This window comes from Drosophila busckii, chromosome 3L (assembly GCF_011750605.1).
Source record: "Drosophila busckii strain San Diego stock center, stock number 13000-0081.31 chromosome 3L, ASM1175060v1, whole genome shotgun sequence".
Classification (NCBI taxonomy): domain Eukaryota; kingdom Metazoa; phylum Arthropoda; class Insecta; order Diptera; family Drosophilidae; genus Drosophila; species Drosophila busckii.
Window position 1 is genome coordinate 1,237,007 of NC_046606.1, and position 17,841 is coordinate 1,254,847.

At 38.6% G+C, this 17,841-nt stretch overlaps 6 protein-coding genes across 6 annotated transcripts; 4 read left to right on the plus strand and 2 right to left on the minus strand.

Annotated features, from left to right (window-relative positions):
• The first annotated feature begins 61 nt into the window (after positions 1-61).
• On the plus strand, positions 62-1,165 carry LOC108600552 (dimethyladenosine transferase 1, mitochondrial). The gene has a single exon (XM_017988213.2). The coding sequence runs from the start codon at positions 62-64 to the stop codon at positions 1,037-1,039; it is 978 nt and encodes a 325-aa protein (XP_017843702.2). The 3' UTR covers positions 1,040-1,165.
• A 50-nt stretch (positions 1,166-1,215) lies between these two features.
• LOC108600553 lies at positions 1,216-1,925 on the minus strand. The gene is made up of 2 exons (XM_017988214.1): positions 1,758-1,925; positions 1,216-1,664 (listed from the first exon to the last, which is right to left on the minus strand). The coding sequence occupies exons 1-2, from the start codon at positions 1,813-1,815 to the stop codon at positions 1,237-1,239; spliced, it is 486 nt and encodes a 161-aa protein (XP_017843703.1). The 5' UTR covers positions 1,816-1,925; the 3' UTR covers positions 1,216-1,236.
• Positions 1,926-2,769: 844 nt separating this feature from the next.
• LOC108599062 lies at positions 2,770-4,364 on the minus strand. Its single transcript, XM_017985842.2, has 2 exons — positions 4,113-4,364; positions 2,770-3,123 (listed from the first exon to the last, which is right to left on the minus strand). Exons 1-2 carry the CDS (start codon positions 4,213-4,215, stop codon positions 2,867-2,869), a joined length of 360 nt encoding a protein of 119 aa, XP_017841331.1. The 5' UTR covers positions 4,216-4,364; the 3' UTR covers positions 2,770-2,866.
• A 3,810-nt stretch (positions 4,365-8,174) lies between these two features.
• LOC108598901 (mitochondrial uncoupling protein Bmcp) lies at positions 8,175-9,971 on the plus strand. The gene is given in 6 exon segments (XM_017985663.2): positions 8,175-8,361; positions 8,451-8,598; positions 8,706-9,122; positions 9,178-9,238; positions 9,352-9,408; positions 9,411-9,971. Coding segments are annotated over 6 exon segments (918 nt in total). The 5' UTR covers positions 8,175-8,294; the 3' UTR covers positions 9,579-9,971.
• A 3,697-nt stretch (positions 9,972-13,668) lies between these two features.
• LOC117134771 (transient receptor potential cation channel protein painless-like) lies at positions 13,669-15,717 on the plus strand. The gene is made up of 4 exons (XM_033293439.1): positions 13,669-15,019; positions 15,262-15,509; positions 15,564-15,651; positions 15,713-15,717. The coding sequence occupies exons 1-4, from the start codon at positions 13,804-13,806 to the stop codon at positions 15,715-15,717; spliced, it is 1,557 nt and encodes a 518-aa protein (XP_033149330.1). The 5' UTR covers positions 13,669-13,803.
• Positions 15,718-16,263: 546 nt separating this feature from the next.
• On the plus strand, positions 16,264-17,755 carry LOC108601072. Its single transcript, XM_017988967.2, has 2 exons — positions 16,264-16,374; positions 16,431-17,755. Exons 1-2 carry the CDS (start codon positions 16,354-16,356, stop codon positions 17,736-17,738), a joined length of 1,329 nt encoding a protein of 442 aa, XP_017844456.2. The 5' UTR covers positions 16,264-16,353; the 3' UTR covers positions 17,739-17,755.
• The last annotated feature ends 86 nt before the right edge of the window (positions 17,756-17,841 follow it).

The window sequence follows — 17,841 nt, forward strand, 5'->3', positions numbered from 1 at the left end:
CTAAAAGTAAGTAACGGTAAATGTGCAGAAGCACCTATTTAATTCATTTTCCTTTTGCCAGATGTCACAACCCGCAGCGCGCGTGCTAAGCAGCGGCATGAGACTGCCACCATTGCCTACCATACGAGAACTGGTGAAACTATATAAACTGCAAGCCATGAAGCAACTCAGTCAAAACTTTCTAATGGACGAGCGCCTTACAGATAAGATAGTCAAGTCAGCGGGCCGCATAGATAGCAATGACATAGTGCTGGAGGTGGGTCCAGGTCCGGGTGGCATAACACGTTCCATACTGCGTCGCCAACCGCAGCGTCTGATGCTCGTAGAGAAAGATCAACGCTTCGGCGAAACACTACAGTTGCTGCGAGAGTGTGCAGCTCCACTAAACATCCAATTGGACATCTATCACGAGGATATTTTGCGCTTTAACATCGAGCAACATGTGCCAGACACAACGCAGCGACTACATCTTATAGGCAACTTGCCCTTTGCCATCTCTACGCGCTTACTAATCAATTGGTATGCAGATCTGGCAGCTAGACGGGGCGCCTTTCGACGCAATGACACCTGCATGACGCTCACCTTTCAGAAGGAGGTAGCCGAACGCATCTGTGCCCCGCTGGCTAGCGAGCAGCGCTGTCGTCTTTCAGTTATGTCTCAAATCTGGACACAGCCCGTGCTCAAGTTTATTATACCCGGCAAGGCGTTTGTGCCCAAGCCACAGGTTGATGTAGGCGTGGTCAAGCTTATACCACTCAAGCAGCCCAAGACACAGTTGCCCTTTTCGCTTGTCGAGCGCGTTGTGCGTCATATATTTAGCATGCGTCAAAAGTATTGTCGTCGTGGTTATAGCAACTTGTTGCCTCCAGAGGAACGCGAGGAGCACACACATTTGCTGTTTGAGCGTGCCGATGTTAAGGATACACTGCGTCCTTTCGAGCTATCTGTAGAGGAGTGCCTTCGTCTTGCAACTGTTTATGCTGAACATGTTGCAGCTTATCCTGAGGTAGCCAAATATGATTATCGTGCGCCCAAGTAGCGTCAGCTGGAGAGCATCATGTAAGTCAACGATTTCCAAGTTTTATTCGTTGTTGTTTTTGTGTAAAAAATTGTATATTGCATAAGTCGTAAGAGAAAGACTATTAAATATTGTTAAAATGCTTAATACAAAGTGTGCGGACGGAATGCAATTTGTAGAGATTCAAAGTAAGGCACTTTGTTAAACCTGGAAATGGTTTACAGTAGACACATCTTGGTCAGCAGCAGGAGTACAACAGCGCCAGCCGCTAATGTAGAGCTCTTGAGCGCGCCCGCGCCATTGCAACGATGATCGAGGAAGCAGAAGCAGAACGTTGTATCTGTGAAGTAATCGCGCTTCACATCATGCTCCTTGATGGTGTGGTTGACATAGTGCGCCAGACGCACATCCTTGGCAGCGGGTCTGCAGCCCTCGTATTTGTCTGCTGGAATATCGGTGCGGAAGCTCAAAGCACTAAGGCAGTCCCGTGTTATCGTCTCCCTGCCTTCACGTCGTTCTGTTACCTTTACGCACACATCATTGCTTTCGGGGCATTGCTCACCCAGAAAGCCAATGCCGCGCCAGTTAAAATGATCCGCACAGCCAGGTGTTGCAGAAGTGCAGCGGTAACACCAAATGGCAGCACCTGTTGATTAAATTTGATTTAAAGTGATGATTTAAGTTGGTTTTGTTTACAATATGCTGCTTTTCTTCTTCTTCTTCAGCTAAATTGATGTACCTTCGTGTATTAAAGCTGCAAGTAGCAGTAGGACAGTAACTTGAACGTAAGTTTGCATTTTAGAATGTTTTTGATTTATAAGACCAAAAGTTAAACAATTACAAACGCGTTTTTAGACAAAATAACACAAATTAACAATTAAGCTAGAGCAACGCCCTTAACACAAAGTGGATGAGAGTGTGTTGTTTACTTTGCATGCCGCCACATTTGTAATAGATGGACAGTTCCATTGAGTTGGGCGCCAAATTTAAAAAACAAAACTGCCGTGATTTATGTATGTTTAATATGAGAAAGGTTTAACATTCGTTTTGCAATTCATTTCCGACCGAGTTGTGAACTTATTTTTGGCATTTCCTGCAGTATATATATGTTAAAAGCCTTTAGCTAATTGAAAATTCAAATTAGCAAAGCAATAAACATTTATTCGTATTTGGCGAACGTATTTAGAGTATACTTTATATGTATGGTATGTGTGTTGTTTGCCAAATTAAAAGCAATGATGAATCAGTCGACTGGGCAATTGAAGAAACCGTTCGTTTGTTGACAAAATTCCTTAAATAGACGGGTAGACATAAGCGTAATTCCAGTGGTCAATATTGGCGTGACGCAGAGAGATGTTCAAATATGGAAATGACGAAAGATATTTAGCTTTGGGCTAAAACTGGTGCAGAGCTAATACCGATTATAAACGCAAATTTATTATCTTCTGTTTTTTATTATTATTGAGTTTTTTATGGGTGTTTTTTTTTTCTTCATATTTTAAAAATAAAACTAAACAATTTATACAGCGTGAGTCATATTTTGCAAATATCGCATACAAAGTATTTTTGAATAAATCAAAATCAAATATTTTTTTATATATATGTAAGTCTAGGGTTCACACATGATATATGAAAAAAATAGAGCTGAATAGTTATGCAAATTGTTGTTATTTACAAAATAGTATAATAAATAAATTAAGAACAGCTAAATGAATCATGCACACACATAAAAACAAACAAAACACAGGCATACACAAAATATATATATATAAATCTATAAAACTACGAATACATTTGTTGTAAAAATCACGATTCAATATACACTATATAGTAGCGTAGTTTGTGCGTCTAAACGGAGACAACAAACTCTTTGCCGGTTTTAAAGTCGACGCACTTGAATTGTGGACAACATTTTGGAAAGCTCCAGTTGAGGTCACTAGGCAGCTCCTCACAGCCAGGCATTTCGATATAGGGACAAGTTTCGATATTAATCTGGCGCGTCTCAATGTCGCATGTCATGACGGCGCAGAAGCCCTTCGGTTTGTATTCCTTGTTGGGCAACATGGCGCGTCTGGTGAGCTTGTCGTAGCATTTGCCTGGATGCGCTATAAAATAAAAGCAAAAAAAATGATCACGATTAGTTTAAAAGCGGAAGTGCATTGTGCCTGGTAAATCATGTTTCAGCCAACAGGGAAGTGGCCATAAATAATGTAGGGGGATGCGCATGCTCGATCGCTCGCATTATGCAAAAGCTGTAAAGCTACAACTACAATAAGTCAGCCAACTATAAATAAACTTGGAGCGTTAAGTGTTTACGGCTCTGCTTTCAAAAAAAAAAAAAAAAATGACAAGCAAAAAAAAAATAAAAATGAAAAGACTTAAGACACGAACTTGAGCTCAGGTAACAGAAAAGAGCTAAAAATAAGTGCGGTTCGCATTTTGCTTTGTGGTTAACAATCAATTGTTAGACTTGGAGCGCACTTGTATTTATAACAATGCTGTGGCGGCACTCAACATATTTGCTAAAGTTTTGATTAATGACAGTTCGCTTGCGCTAATTATGCTATAATGTGAATATTTTCATGAACTCATCGCCTATTTTTAAGCAAACTAACCCGGTCAGCAGCAGCAGCAGCAGCCAAAGCAAGGCAATCGCAGCGACCTTCAAAGCAATAACAACAACTTAATAGAAATCAAGAAACTATTTTTCAAAACAGTCGCGACATTTTTGTAACACAAACAAATCCGCATAGCTATGCAAATTAGCACAAAAGATCGGGAGATCAAGTGAAAAAAAATATAAAAAACCCAAAAAGAAGAAAATAAAATCAGCAGCACATTTCTTATGCTAATTTTTGGCAGCTGCGAAAAACCCACAAAAGCAATATTCAGTTGTTTTTTTTATTATGACATTTTTGTATCTTTTTGCGCTTTGACGTCAGCAGACAAAACAAAATACATATAAATCAAAACAAGCAATATAAAAAGCTACTTTAATGTGGGCCTGAATTTTGGAATGCTTGCCAATGAGTGTACTGCTAATGTATTGTTTTTAACTGAAACATGGCTAAAATTTCTTTTGTTTAATACTAACCAGGATGAAAGATCGACGGCTGCGTATAAACTGCCGCTTCAGCAAGGCAGGCGAGACAGACAATCAACGCGAGCGAGACACAAACATTTTTCTGCGCGTACATCTTGTTTAATGTTTTTATTTTAATTGTTTAGTGTTGAGCTAGCAAATTTAACAATTTACGCTATTTTTAACACAACACGTTCACAGAACTTTTTACTTATCAAAACAGATAATTTTTTCTTAGTGCTTTTAGCTCTGCACACAGCGCTTAACGATCAGCAACTGAAGCTAACGCAGCCAATGCCGCTCATATTTAAGGCAAAGCCCCAACACAAACACACACACACACACACGAGCTCTCTCACTTGCGCGCGCTCTCCCAAATCGGTTTGGCGCTCACTTGTTTGTCGTTTGGCAAAAGCACATGTTTTCTTTTTGCTTGCTACAAATATTTTGCGTCTTGGGTTATTCCAAAGACTAAAGCGCTACATAAATCTTTCCAGGTTAAACAACAAACACCCATACAGAGTTCCCTTCAAATATCATCAACATGGCCTTTGCCGGTGAATGCTTTTACACTCTCTTTCGCGCTGTCTGTCGCGGTCTTGCCGTCTCTTTCTAATGACGCCCACGCTTTGCATTGTTTGCTTATTGTTCTGCATTATTTTGCAATTTATGTAATTAATTGTACGTTTACTTCAAATGGCAATGCCGCGCAAGCTTCGCTCAATTGCTCAGCGTATGTAAATGTGTGCGTGAGTGTGTGTGTTTCTGTGTGTGGGTAATTGCTCGCCCACACTGCGACTTTCTCAACTAACAATGCTTAATTCTTTACATTTCTAAATTTGATTTGGCTGAATCATGGCAGTTAAGTTCTATTTGCATAGTTTAAATTATTTATAGTTAAGCCTAGTCGAATTATCTGTTAATTCAAATGTTTGCGGCTTGTGTCTTCATTTCTGCTCTCTCAATATTTTCCATTACATTTTCCAGCAAAAAATTCCTTTCATATTTCTGGCTCTTTTGTAAAGCTGTCCAGCTGAGGTCCTTGCCCTATGCTACAACTGCCCTTCTTTAATTATACCATCCATTGCTTGATGAACCTGCCACCTAGACAGTCTACGCATACATATGTATTTAGTTCTAGTAGTAGTCTCATATTATCCCATTTTACTGACGCCAACCTGACGCCGGCAGCAAGGAGTAGCGTCAAGGGATTTGGCAGCAGCAAGGAGATGCTCATAGCTATATAGAGGGCGTAACGTTAAATGGAAACAAGTCGCCTGCTGGCGGCTTGTTTTTTTTTTCTGTCTTACTGTTTTTGTTTTTTATTGCATACCATAGCGTTTAAATATCAACCAGGTACGGCATTGAACGGCATTTTTCAGAGGTGTGTTTTTTTTTTTTGTTTTATCGTTTCACAACAAAGAAAAATATAAACAGACAAATAAACAAAGGGTTTTTTTTGTTTACATTTGATAGAAAATGTTTTTAAAAATAGAATTTTAGTTTTGAAAATTTATTAAAGTTTAATTACGCTTTGATATAAACGCATTTGTTGTTATTATAAACATTTTAAGTTTTGTTTTTCTTTATTTTGTGAGAAACCAGTTAAGCTTGTTTCCATAGCTTGCTACGCATGTCACACTTGCACTTGCAACAAGCCACAGCCACAAATATACATATATATATACATATATATATAAATATACACGATATGTAGTGTGACGTCAATTTGTGTTGTATTGTTGTTGTTTTGTTTGCTTATGTTTGGCTTTAAACCGTATTCACCTTTGAGGCGCACGCTGGAATTTATTAATTATAGCAGGGGGACTTGGGGAAGGGGAGGGGTGCTAGTTTGAGAACTATGCTAAAAATTCCACTTCGCAGTTGATTTATTGTTTATACGTTTTAATATTATTGCTTATTTTGGCCTACGTGCCAACGCCAATTTAGCAGTGTAACTAAAAAAAAAATATAAATAATCAGATAGCTACTAAATTGTTAAATATTTATGGGCTTTCGGATTTTTTATTTTGTTTTGACAAGGCGCATAATTATAAAATTAATTGTAGCTTGATAAACAACACGGCGTAAACAGTAGCTAGCTGTCCATACAAGTCTCTCCGGCTCTGTCTCTTGGTAGCCTTACTCTATTACAGGCAAGCTGTAAACAATTAATTATTGATTAATTGCAGACAACGTGTGTTACATTTTTAAATGGCTTGAACAATAAATTAGCTTTAAATTGTAACGGTAAACGCTTCAAATTTCAGTGCCTCCCCATGAAAATGTCTCATTTAAAGAAATTTCAGCATGTTTATCAAAAAAACTTTATTAATTAATTTAAAGCAAAATTTGCATATTTAGCACGTTTATTGCCATTTACTAAGAGCTGAAAACCCCAAAATAAAAAAATTCAAAATCCGCATAGAAGCTATGCATATGTCTGGCGCCATAGAAATTGCCACTAATCCATCAAGCTACAGCGACTGGACCAGCTCTGCAGCCTCTCTCGGAGACACCATGTGCTCCAAGCGAACGTTGCGTAAAAATTTTTATTACACATACAAAATATATACCGGTCTATAAGACTATAAACAAATTATGCAGGAATTTGTAGACGTCTATAAATTCTGCGAAGTGCGACAACATACGACGTCTAAGAGTCGCCACTATAAATTATAATGACGATATGGGTTATATGACACATTAAAACAAACTTTTAACATCAAAGCAAGCTATATTTTAAAATTCGAATAAGACTTCAAACAAAAAAGTTAAGATTCCCAGGTTCTGTTAAAATTATTGATAATACAAATTTTTGAAACAATGGCCAGTCAGGCATTAAATATTGTACTCTTACAGTTGGTACAGTGTCTACGTAAAATCAATCAACCTGTTACTATCGATGGACTATTGGGCGCAGCCGAAGTGTCGAAAGACAAAGTAAAAGAAATTAAAGCTAAAATGATTGAGTTGCTGCAACTAGCAAAAGATATGGGTTATGTGTATGAGGAGAAGCGACATTATTTTGCTGCCACTCATGTGCAGGATATATTACCATATTTGAATGAGACAGCGGATAACGATATATCCAGTGAAATATCACTAGATTTGATTGATAGCAACTTAAGCTGCAACAGTTTTTCCATATCTGACCTTATCAGTCAAAGCAGCGAGTCTGAAATTGTTTCTGAATGAAGTAATTTCGACTTTTAGCGCTACTCTGCTCCACTGGCAAAAATCACTTAGCAAATGAAATTAACTGTTAAATAATAAACTTTTAAATTACATGTTTTTTGCCTTTAAAAATTTGAGTGGGCAAATTAATTCATTTGACAAATTCTTTATTTGCAAACATTTGTCGGGTTAAACCCCAAAAACAGAGTCAAAACAGCTTGCCCCCGCAAGCGTCGAGACGGCGGCATACCCCGCGCTTATCCATAAACCAAGTTGAACTAGTCCAAAACGCCGGCACAGTGACGCCGTTGACTTTCACGATCCGGTCTGGGCATTGTGACGTTTTTAAGCCACAAATAAATACATATGCATGTGTTTGTATACTGTTTAAAGTTTTTGCAAAGAAAACAAAAAGAAAGAAAGAAACAAATTAAATTTAAATTAGGCGAATTTATCAGCCAAACAGCGCAACAAAAAAGAAAATAAGCGAAACACTACGAAGGCCAGAGAACTCGGCTTAACTGTGTTTATTTGCAGCTTAGGAATTCCCCAAAGCTACAAATAAAAACATTCAAAATCTGTTGTTTTTGTTTTCGATTTGTGTTAAGCTTAATTTGCATTTGCACAAATCAATGCACGACGCAGTTATTTTATTTATAAGGCCAATTTACACATGCATTATTATAAACATAGATTGTTTTGTTTTGAGGATAAACCCAAAAAGCTGCGACCAATGCAATTAACAACTAATAAAAAATGCAAGAAAGTTTATAATTAACAAAGGCATATGCCTTCTTGTTTAACAGCTTGGCAATTTTCAAAACTTAACCGCCAATATGATCGATAACAAAAAAGGATTGCCTGCTTAAGCAACTGTTGCAATTGGCAGCAGCACACTGTCATCCACTATAAAAATTGCGCTTATCATTGGACGGCATGTTGTTGCGTGATTAAAAATTGTGTAAATTGTATAGATTTTGTTGTTTAATAAGCTGCAAGCACTCCACAGGTGCATCAATGGGTGAGGTAAAAGACTGGCGGCCCTTCGTCTATGGCGGCATGGCGTCTATTACAGCCGAATTCGGTAAGACTTGAATGCAGCCAAGAACATTCTTATTGCTTATCGCTTTTATAAATCTGGCGTAAACAAACATTTTTCTGTTGCGTACACAGGTACATTTCCAATTGATACCACGAAGACACGCCTGCAGATACAGGGGCAGAAAATAGACCAAACGTTTTCCAAGTTGCGCTATACCGGCATGACGGATGCGTTTGTTAAGATCTCAAAGGAGGAGGGACTGCGTGCATTGTATTCAGGGTGAGTGACCTTGACACAATAACGCGGCTGCAAACTTTGGTCTCGTTGATAAGCAATTACTTAGACTTTGTTTGTAGATAAATTGTTAATCAATTGTTTACTTGCAGCATTTGGCCCGCAGTGCTGCGCCAGGCAACCTATGGCACCATCAAATTTGGCACTTACTATACGCTCAAAAAGCTGGCCAATGAACGCGGCCTGCTAACGGATAGCGATGGCAGCGAACGCGTCTGGAGTAATATACTTTGTGCCGCTGGAGCAGGCGCCATTTCCTCGGCCATTGCAAATCCTACTGATGTGCTTAAGGTGCGCATGCAGGTGCACGGCAAGGGCACCGACCAAATGGGTCTTATGGGCTGCTTTAAGGAAATTTACAAATTTGAAGGCATGCGTGGACTGTGGCGCGGTGTTGGACCAACGGCCCAACGTGCTGTAGTCATAGCCTCTGTGGAGCTGCCTGTTTATGATTTCTGCAAGCTGCAATTAATGAGCGCCTTTGGTGATCATGTGGCCAATCATTTTATGTAAGTGGCAAGTTTAGTTAATTGGCAAAATCTCTAATCCAAGCTATTTTTGCAGCTCCAGTTTCATAGCCAGCTTGGGCAGCGCTGTGGCCTCCACACCTATTGATGTCATACGTGTAAGTTATGCAAGTTTAATAATTGTTTTAACATTAGGTTAATTGACACTAGAGTGTCGAAACCGACCGGTTTGTGTCTCAGATTAATCTAGAACTACTGACTCTATATCTAGACACGTCTGATGAACCAAAGACATGTAACTGTGTTAAATGGTGGCATAACCCGCTGCCGCCGCTCCCACGCCCTAAGCTATATAGTGGCAGCATTGACTGTGCAGTGCAAACGATACGCAATGAGGGTGTGCTGGCGTTGTATAAAGGCTTCATACCCACCTGGGTGCGCATGGGACCCTGGAACATAATATTCTTTATCACTTATGAGCAGCTTAAGAAATATTAGCATAGCCCATCGAAAAAATGACATCAGCTACAAGATGTATTCTGCATTCAAACCAAAAAGAAATCATGGCAACTTTTGAAGCAAGCCAACTATTTTAAAATAGAAAGTAGTCAATAGTGTATTCTAGCCAGGACTTAGACACTAAAGTGCCTGACTATCTAATAGCCACGACAACAACTCGTACTAACAATCTTTATAATCGAAAGCAAACTAACAAGCATTTAAAGTATTTGCATTTTAGCTAAGAAAGCTCTAGTCTGCATTTCTTTCGTTTTTCATTTAATCGCATTTAAGTTTAAGCACAACGTTTAACAACAAATTTAGTTTAATTTGGCTTAGCTGCAGTATGAAGTCTACAAATTATTTAATGCTGTAAATATGTACATTAAGACATATATTATATATAAATATGTGTATAAAGTGTAAAAATAAACATAACGTTGGAAATCTCATATAATGAATCAATAAGACGGATATATATTGAATCTAACCACATTGTGGCATATACATTATGATTTTTAAATAATTTTCGGCATATATAAGCGTTAGCCCGTAGTATTAAAGCAGTAGCAGGAATACAACAGTTGTGTGCGATATGGAAAAGCCTTCGACTAGCAAAAAATCTAGTGAGTCTGCAGAAGCTGAGACCATCTATCTGGACATGAAGGAGATGGAGACCTCAAGTCGAAAGAAGATACATACAAGTCATGGATCAATAGACTTACAGCTGTCCTTGGAAATTGCTTACCAAGATCGTGATTTACAAGAATTTGAGGAACTGCTGAAATTAGGCGCAGATCCCAATATTGTGGATAATAGAAATTATAGCATATATCTGGATGCGTTGTCTCAACCTGGCTGTGCACAGTTTATACATGCATGTTTGCAATATACATGCCCTCCAAATTATGTAAGTAAGAAATAGTCATATAGTTTGTATATATTTCTAGTACGCCTATACCCGCATTTTCAAAAATATCGCAACCCATGTTAAATGATTAATTTAATAACATTTTATTTATTGTTAGATTTATGAATATCTTGGGAGGTATGCAATCGACTACGCAACGGACTCGCAATGCTGTGAGAATTTGGAGGCAATACTAAGTGAGAAGGGAGTGCTAGTGAATGCAGCATATTATGGCGCCACACCCTTAATCTCTTTAACCAGAAACATGGATCCCGAGAATGTGAGTGAGATAATCAAGTGTATACGCTTATTGTTAGACTATGGCGCCTCACCCAATATACCAGATGATGATCTCATTCTTCCTCTGCGAAATGTGCTAGAAAGTGATTTAACGAGGGAGCAGAAGAGCGAGCTAGTGTCATTGTTTCTGCAGTATCCAAACCTTGATATAGACAGCTTTGGAGGAAGCCTGCGTAAGGCGCTGCTAGAATTTGATGCGAAACTTAATTTGCCAGCGGTGCGAGAAAATGCGGATAAGGAAGTCAATTATCACAATCTTCTTTATTCTATGGATAAGGATATACCGCTCTTCAAAGAAATGTTGCCAAAGTTTAAGGAGGACAAGTCCAAGCTACTTGTGGAAAGCATTGCAAAAGGTTACAACGAAGCCTTGGAACTTCTGCTGCTGCAGTCGGATTTGGATATAAATAAGCCCTATGAGAATTTTCTGACGTTCGTAGAGCATGCGTGCATAGTTGGGAACTGGTTTGCACTGGAACAACTGCTCAAGCATGAGAAGCTGGTTATTACTAAAAGCATGGAGGTGCTTAATCCTTTGGTCTTTCGTCTGGATGAACCAGAGCGTGAATATACCGACTATGTTAAATGTTTTGAACTGGTGTTAGCCAGCATAATACTCCCGTTTACCCCATGAAAGGGCTAATATGGACGTCAACAACATGCATAATTTCTATCTTACTTTCATCATGATGTATGCGTATTGCACAAGTCAAAATAAGCAAATCACTACACAAGTGAAGAGTGACAAAATATCTGAGGCAATTGAGAAGCTGATTGTAAAACTAGATTGGCGTAATGCAAATATAAAGCTCAGTAAATGTTGATAGTAGCATTGCTAAAGATCAACTGCATCACCAGTGGCACACAGGTCTGAGCCGATGATGACTCACGCACGATTCAGCTTAACTATTATCAACTTGTCGCCTTGCGTTGTGGTGACTCCGGTCTCGCTTAGTGAAATGGCAGCTCATTTCGAGATGGAGAAAGTTTGCAGCGTTGCGTCCTTTGCTGCAGCATCCGCTCATTAGTAGTTTCATCATGCTCAAGTGGCACAGTCTATCGCGCATATTCTATATACACTTTATGCTATATATGATCTCCAGCATTTGTCTCCTGACCCATTTAATGCTTAACTATACTGCTGAAAAGTCGCATTCGGCTTTCCACTTGTTTAACGTGCTCTCTGGTATTGGTTTGTCCTACATTGCACTCTGTGAACTCATAGGACTTTTTTTTAGGCGTGAATTTTGGTCAATCAGCAAAGTAACGAATTTCTCAATGATAGCTCTGTCTATTAATTCCTTTACTCCCTATGACAATGCCGTCGTCACAGCGCTCAACATTCTATTGATAGCTCTGGGCTTAACACAAATGGTGGGATCATTGCCGGTTTTTAATCTTTCCACGCATGTCTTAATGCTGAGGGAAGTTTGCTTTAATTTCCTGAGCAGTTGCTTGTCTTATTCTGCACTTGTCATTGCCTTTGCTTTATCCTTCTATGTGTTAAACTTACACCAATTAAACTCAAAAGGTTTAATTGAAGTTTTTATACGCACGGTCATTTTGTCAACTGGTGAATTTAATGCAAATGAGATTGAGGGCAACATCTATGTGAATTTATTCTTTTTGTTGTTTGTCATTTTAATCTCAATTGTGTTGATGAACTTGCTTACTGCTCTAGCCATTGGCGATACACAGGTAAGTTCTAGGATACGTCTGATTAAATCTATACTAAACTTTCAACTATTACAGGTAATCCAAGCTGAGGCGGAGGTCAACACTCTCATTTGTCGTGCCCGTTTGCTAAGTGCTTATGAAATCTTTCTTTCTGAATCCTGGGGTTCATTAAATCATCTACGTAAATGTTTTCGTAACTTAATGCACATCCGACAACCTTTAAAATCGAATAAGCTATGCATAAAACCAAACGATGCTAATGAAGAATTTAAGTTTGATGATGGAACACTCAAAAAACTTTTTGATAAAATAGATCAAAAATCAAAAGAAAGGAAAGAACAATGCCAACTTCAAAATATTGAAGAAATGCTGAAGCAAATGTTAGAAAAAAAATGATTCTTTAAATTTGAAACATTACTTTAATGAAATTAATTGCCTGTTTCAATATACCTGTTATATTCTTAAATTTTTTTAAATTCCCGTTAAATGACTACGTGTAGACACTATATAAATATATATATATATATATAAAGTAGATTTCAAATCGCAGTTGACTTTTTCTAGTTTTAAATTTTAAAAATTTTAGTTTAGTTAATTTTTGTTATATATATTACTTATATGAGTCTGATATATATTGAACCTAACCACATAGTGGCATATACATTATGATTTTTATATAACTTTCTGTATATATATAAGCGTTAGCCCGTAGCATACAAACAGTTGCAGTACAACAGTTGTGTGCGATATGGAAAAGCCTTCAACTAGCAAAAAATCTTGTGAGCCCGCAGAAGCTGAAACCTTCTATCTGGACATGATTGAGATGGAGACCTCAAGTCGAAGGAAGATACACACAAGTCATGGATCAATAGACTTACAGATGGCCTTGGAAATTGCATATAAAGATCGTGATTTACAAGAATTTGAGGAACTGCTGAAATTAGGCGCAGATCCCAATATTGTGGAAAATAGAAATTATAGCATATATCTGGATGCGTTGTCTCAACCTGGCTGTGCACAGTTTATTAAACTTTGTTTGCAATATGGATGCTCTGCAAATTATGTAAGTAGTTCTAAGATGAAATAGTCATATAGTTTGTATATATTTCTAGTAACGTCTATCCCACATCAAAAATCTTCGCAACCCATGTTAAATGATTAAGTTTAATAACATTTTATTTATTGCTAGATTTATGAATTATGCTTGGGAGGTATGCAATCGACTACGCAACGGACTCGCAATGCTGTGAGAATTTGGAGGCAATACTAAGTGAGAAGGGAGTGCTAGTGAATGCAGCATATTATGGCGCCACACCCTTAATCTCTTTAACCAGAAACATGGATCTCGAGAATATGAGTGAGATAATCAAGTGTATACGCTTATTGCTGGACTATGGTGCCTCACCTAATATACCAGATGATAATTTTATGCTTCCTCTGAGAAATGTGTTAAAAAAAAATTTAACGAGGAATCAGAAGAGCGAGCTAGTGTCAATGTTTCTGCAGTATCCAAACCTTGATATAGACAGCTTTGGAGGAAGCCTGCGTAAGGCGCTGCTAGAATTTGATGCGAACCTTAATTTGCCAGCGGTGCGAGAAAATGCGGATAAGGAAGTCAATTATCACAATCTTCTTTATTCTATGGATAAGGATATACCGCTCTTCAAAGAAATGTTGCCAAAGTTTAAGGAGGACAAGTCCAAGCTACTTGTGGAAAGCATTACAAAAGGATACAACGAAGCCTTGGAAATTCTGCTGCTGCAGTCAGATTTGGATATAAACGAACCCCATTATGAATTATTTTTTTTAACGTTTGTAGAATATGCCTGCACCGTAGGCCACTGGTTTGCACTTGAACAACTGCTCAAGCATGAAAAGCTGGTTATTACTAAAGACATGGATGTGCTTAATCCTTTGATCTATCGTCTGGATAAACCAGCAAGTGAATTTACCAACTATGTTAAATGTTTTGAACTGGTGTTAGCCAGCAAATATTCCCGTTTACATGAAAGGGATGGGATTGGACGCACACCATTGCATAAAGCTATTTACTTTCATCATGATGTTGCAGTCAAAAAGCTATTACAAAGTGGGGCATATCTGGGCATGAGAAGCGATTGTAAACAGTTAGCCGTGCAAGATATAAAGCCAGAATTGTTGGAGCAGCATCTGGATAGCTGCATCACCAGCAGTTCACACAGTCGAGGCCATGATGCCTACGAGATTCAGCTTAACTATATCAACTTTCGCCTGCGTGGTGACTCCGGTCTCGCTAGTGAAATGCAGCTCATTTGTGAAATGGGAAAGTTTGCAGCGTTGCGTCCTTTGCTGCAGCATCCGCTCATTAGCAGTTTCATCATGCTCAAGTGGCACAGTCTATCGCGCATATTCTATATCCACTTCATGTTTTATGTACTCTCCAGCATTTGTCTCTTGACGCATTTAATGCTTAACTATACTGCTAAAAAAACGGATTCTGTTGTTACCTTGTTTAATGTGCTCTCAGTTATTGGTCTGTCCTACATTGCCCTCTGTGAACTCATTGGACTTAGTTCCTAGAGCCGATAGCATATTGATATACAATCGCACAACTAGAATGAATCTCTTCACAAGGATTGCTCGTCTATATTTCCTTTACTCCTACTCGATGACAATGGCTGTTGTCACAGGCGCTCAACATTATGATAGATCTGGCTTAACACAATGGTTCGGATACACAGTTGCCGTGTTTTTAATCTTTACCACGCATAGTCTAATGCTAAAGAAAGTTCTGGCTTTAATTTCAACTTCAAGAAGATTGCTTGTCTTATTCTGCACTTGTCATTGCCTTTGCTTTATCCTTCTATGTGTTAAACTTACACCAGTTGAACTCAAAAGGCTTAATAGAGGTTTTTATACGGACGGTCATTATGTCAACTGGTGAATTTAATGCAAATGAGATTGAGGGCAACATCTATGTGAATTTATTCTTTTTGTTGTTTGTCATTTTAATCTCAATTGTGTTGATGAACTTGCTTACTGCTCTAGCCATTGGCGATACACAGGTAAGTTCTAGGATACGTCTGATTAAATCTATACTAAACTTTCAACTATTACAGGTAATCCAAGCTGAGGCGGAGGTCAACACTCTCATTTGTCGTGCCCGTTTGCTAAGTGCTTATGAAATCTTTCTTTCTGAATCCTGGGGTTCATTAAATCATCTACGTGAATGTTTTTGTTACTTAATGCACAGCAAACAACCTTTAAGGTTGAATAAGCTTTACATAAAACCAAACGATCGTGATAAAGAATTTACGATTGATAATGCAACTCTCAAAAAGCTTTTTGATAAAATTGATCAAAAAGCAAAGGAAAATAAGGAACACAGCCAGTTTCAAAATATTGAAGTCATTCTAAACCAAATATTGGCAGCGATTAGAAACGATTAATAACATCTTTTAGAGTGACATTATTTTAATAAAATTTATTGCATGTTTCAAATTCAAACTTTGAATATATCTTTTAAATGCGCTTTATATGACTGACCAATTAATCGATAAATGGTATGATGGCTGATGTAAGCAGCATTTAAATATCCATTTTAAATAAATTGAGTCACTTTGATTCTCATCATAAGACTCCAATTAATTCCTGAAGCAATCATTTCTGAATTTCATTACATCACAATTAAATTGAACTTATGTTTTGATAAATCCACACCTATATTTCCATTTCCAGTTATCTCTAATTTTCCCGCTGTTGGACTTTCTAAATGGCCAGATCTGACGGAAAAAAGTTATTTTGACAGCACTGAACATATGTTCGCGCTGCATTTCGATCAAACAAAACAAATTTTTATTTTGCAATACAATGTGGCGTAATTAGCATTAAAACATAGATTTAGGCAAAATGGAGCAGTTACTAGAGCAGGTACGCTGAATAAATTCTTGTAATTGCGTTTCTTAAAGGAGATGTGCAATTTTCAGGCGAAAGCAAATGTGCAGGATAAATTCAATGAAATACGTGCTGCCCTATTGATGCGCGAAAAGTTATTGCTGCGTCAGCTGGAGGTGATTGCCAATACACAAAGGCAGCAGGAGACAGCGCCACTATATACGGAAAGCGAAGGCGATAACAAAGAGTGTGAAATGTGTTTTGTGACTGGCAAAGAGGAAGAAGAATTGCTGCTGTCAGCTATAAGGCGCTTTGGACACTTTCAGCTGGATAGCAGCATGCAGTTGGCGCTGCATAGAACACAGGACAATCGTACGGCAGGATTACGCAATGAAGATTATATAGAGCCAACAGATGATCATGAAACTATGTACAAATGCTTGGAGGAAACGGACTACAAGCTAAATGATGATGAGGCACAAGCAGAGTCTATAGTGGTAGACTTTTCACGAAACAAGGCGCTGCTGGAGGACAATGCCAAGCGTTCGATTATAAACATAACACTGCAGGAAGCAAAGGACTTGATACGGCGAGCTAAAATCAAGCGTGAAACATATGTGCCACCATTGAACCTAGAAGAGCTTGATGATGAGCTGGAATCATCTATAGCTGAGGCGGTTTCCAGTCTAGGACGCAGCTGCTCCGAGCAGCAGGCCCCACTATCAAATCAAAGCAAGCCCAAAGCACGCAAGCCACGCTTCAAACCCAAAATTACTATTAACAATTGCAATGGCACCATCAATCTTCGCAATATTGCCAGCCTGACCATCAACTGTGCCAGTGAGGAGGCGGTAAGTGCAGCATTGCCATTGACTACGCAGGCGCCTGCAGACTCCAGCAGCAGTCCCACCGAACAGTCCAGCATCACGCCCAGCAGTTCAACTTATTCCAGCAATGCCAGCTCACGCTCGCAATCAAAGAAACAAAAAAACAACAAGATCTTGGAGCAGCCTGTAGCCAGTACTTCGGACTCTCAAGACGATGCCTGTGACTTTTACAATCGTTTGCTTAACGAAATCAAAAAGAGTTTAAAAACACAACCGAAGCCTGAATACCAAGAGCCGGCTGCCACAACGACAACTGCGGCTGAACCTGTCTCCAGCACGGCGGAGAGTGAATCGATACTCTCTTCTCAGGTGCAGCCGGGCAAACGTCTCGTTTTAAAGAATTTTGAAAATCTTAAAATCGTTTTGGAAGCCAATAGCGGCGACGAGGATTCTTTTCATCCGGTGCAAATCGAGCAATGGCTGGCAGAGATTATATCCGAAACGGATTTGGAGCCCATGCAAAATACGGATATACTGGAGCACAGTCACATAAACAATAGCGAAAGCAACTAATCGCTTTGAACACACAGTATTTATAACAACACGTTTATTTATCATTAGTTTCCTTAAGCACTACATATTGCAAAACTAGTATCAAGTATCAAAGTTTATGAAA

What these genes read in the sequence shown, in the direction of transcription:
- LOC108600552 (XM_017988213.2), top strand. Translation starts at nt 62, where the DNA reads ATGTCACAACCCGCAGCGCGCGTGCTAAGCAGCGGCATGAGACTGCCA.
- LOC108600553 (XM_017988214.1), bottom strand. Translation starts at nt 1,815, where the DNA reads ATGCAAACTTACGTTCAAGTTACTGTCCTACTGCTACTTGCAGCTTTA. An exon ending in TGCAGCTTTAATACACGAAG is followed by an intron (nt 1,665 to 1,757) that starts GTACATCAATTT and finishes TTTAATCAACAG; the next exon opens with GTGCTGCCATTTGGTGTTAC.
- LOC108599062 (XM_017985842.2), bottom strand. Translation starts at nt 4,215, where the DNA reads ATGTACGCGCAGAAAAATGTTTGTGTCTCGCTCGCGTTGATTGTCTGT. An exon ending in GCCGTCGATCTTTCATCCTG is followed by an intron (nt 3,124 to 4,112) that starts GTTAGTATTAAA and finishes TTTATTTTATAG; the next exon opens with CGCATCCAGGCAAATGCTAC.
- LOC117134771 (XM_033293439.1), top strand. Translation starts at nt 13,804, where the DNA reads ATGGATCTCGAGAATATGAGTGAGATAATCAAGTGTATACGCTTATTG. An exon ending in TGAACTCATTGGACTTAGTT is followed by an intron (nt 15,020 to 15,261) that starts CCTAGAGCCGAT and finishes AACTTCAAGAAG; the next exon opens with ATTGCTTGTCTTATTCTGCA. An exon ending in TAGCCATTGGCGATACACAG is followed by an intron (nt 15,510 to 15,563) that starts GTAAGTTCTAGG and finishes CAACTATTACAG; the next exon opens with GTAATCCAAGCTGAGGCGGA.
- LOC108601072 (XM_017988967.2), top strand. Translation starts at nt 16,354, where the DNA reads ATGGAGCAGTTACTAGAGCAG. An exon ending in TGGAGCAGTTACTAGAGCAG is followed by an intron (nt 16,375 to 16,430) that starts GTACGCTGAATA and finishes TGCAATTTTCAG; the next exon opens with GCGAAAGCAAATGTGCAGGA.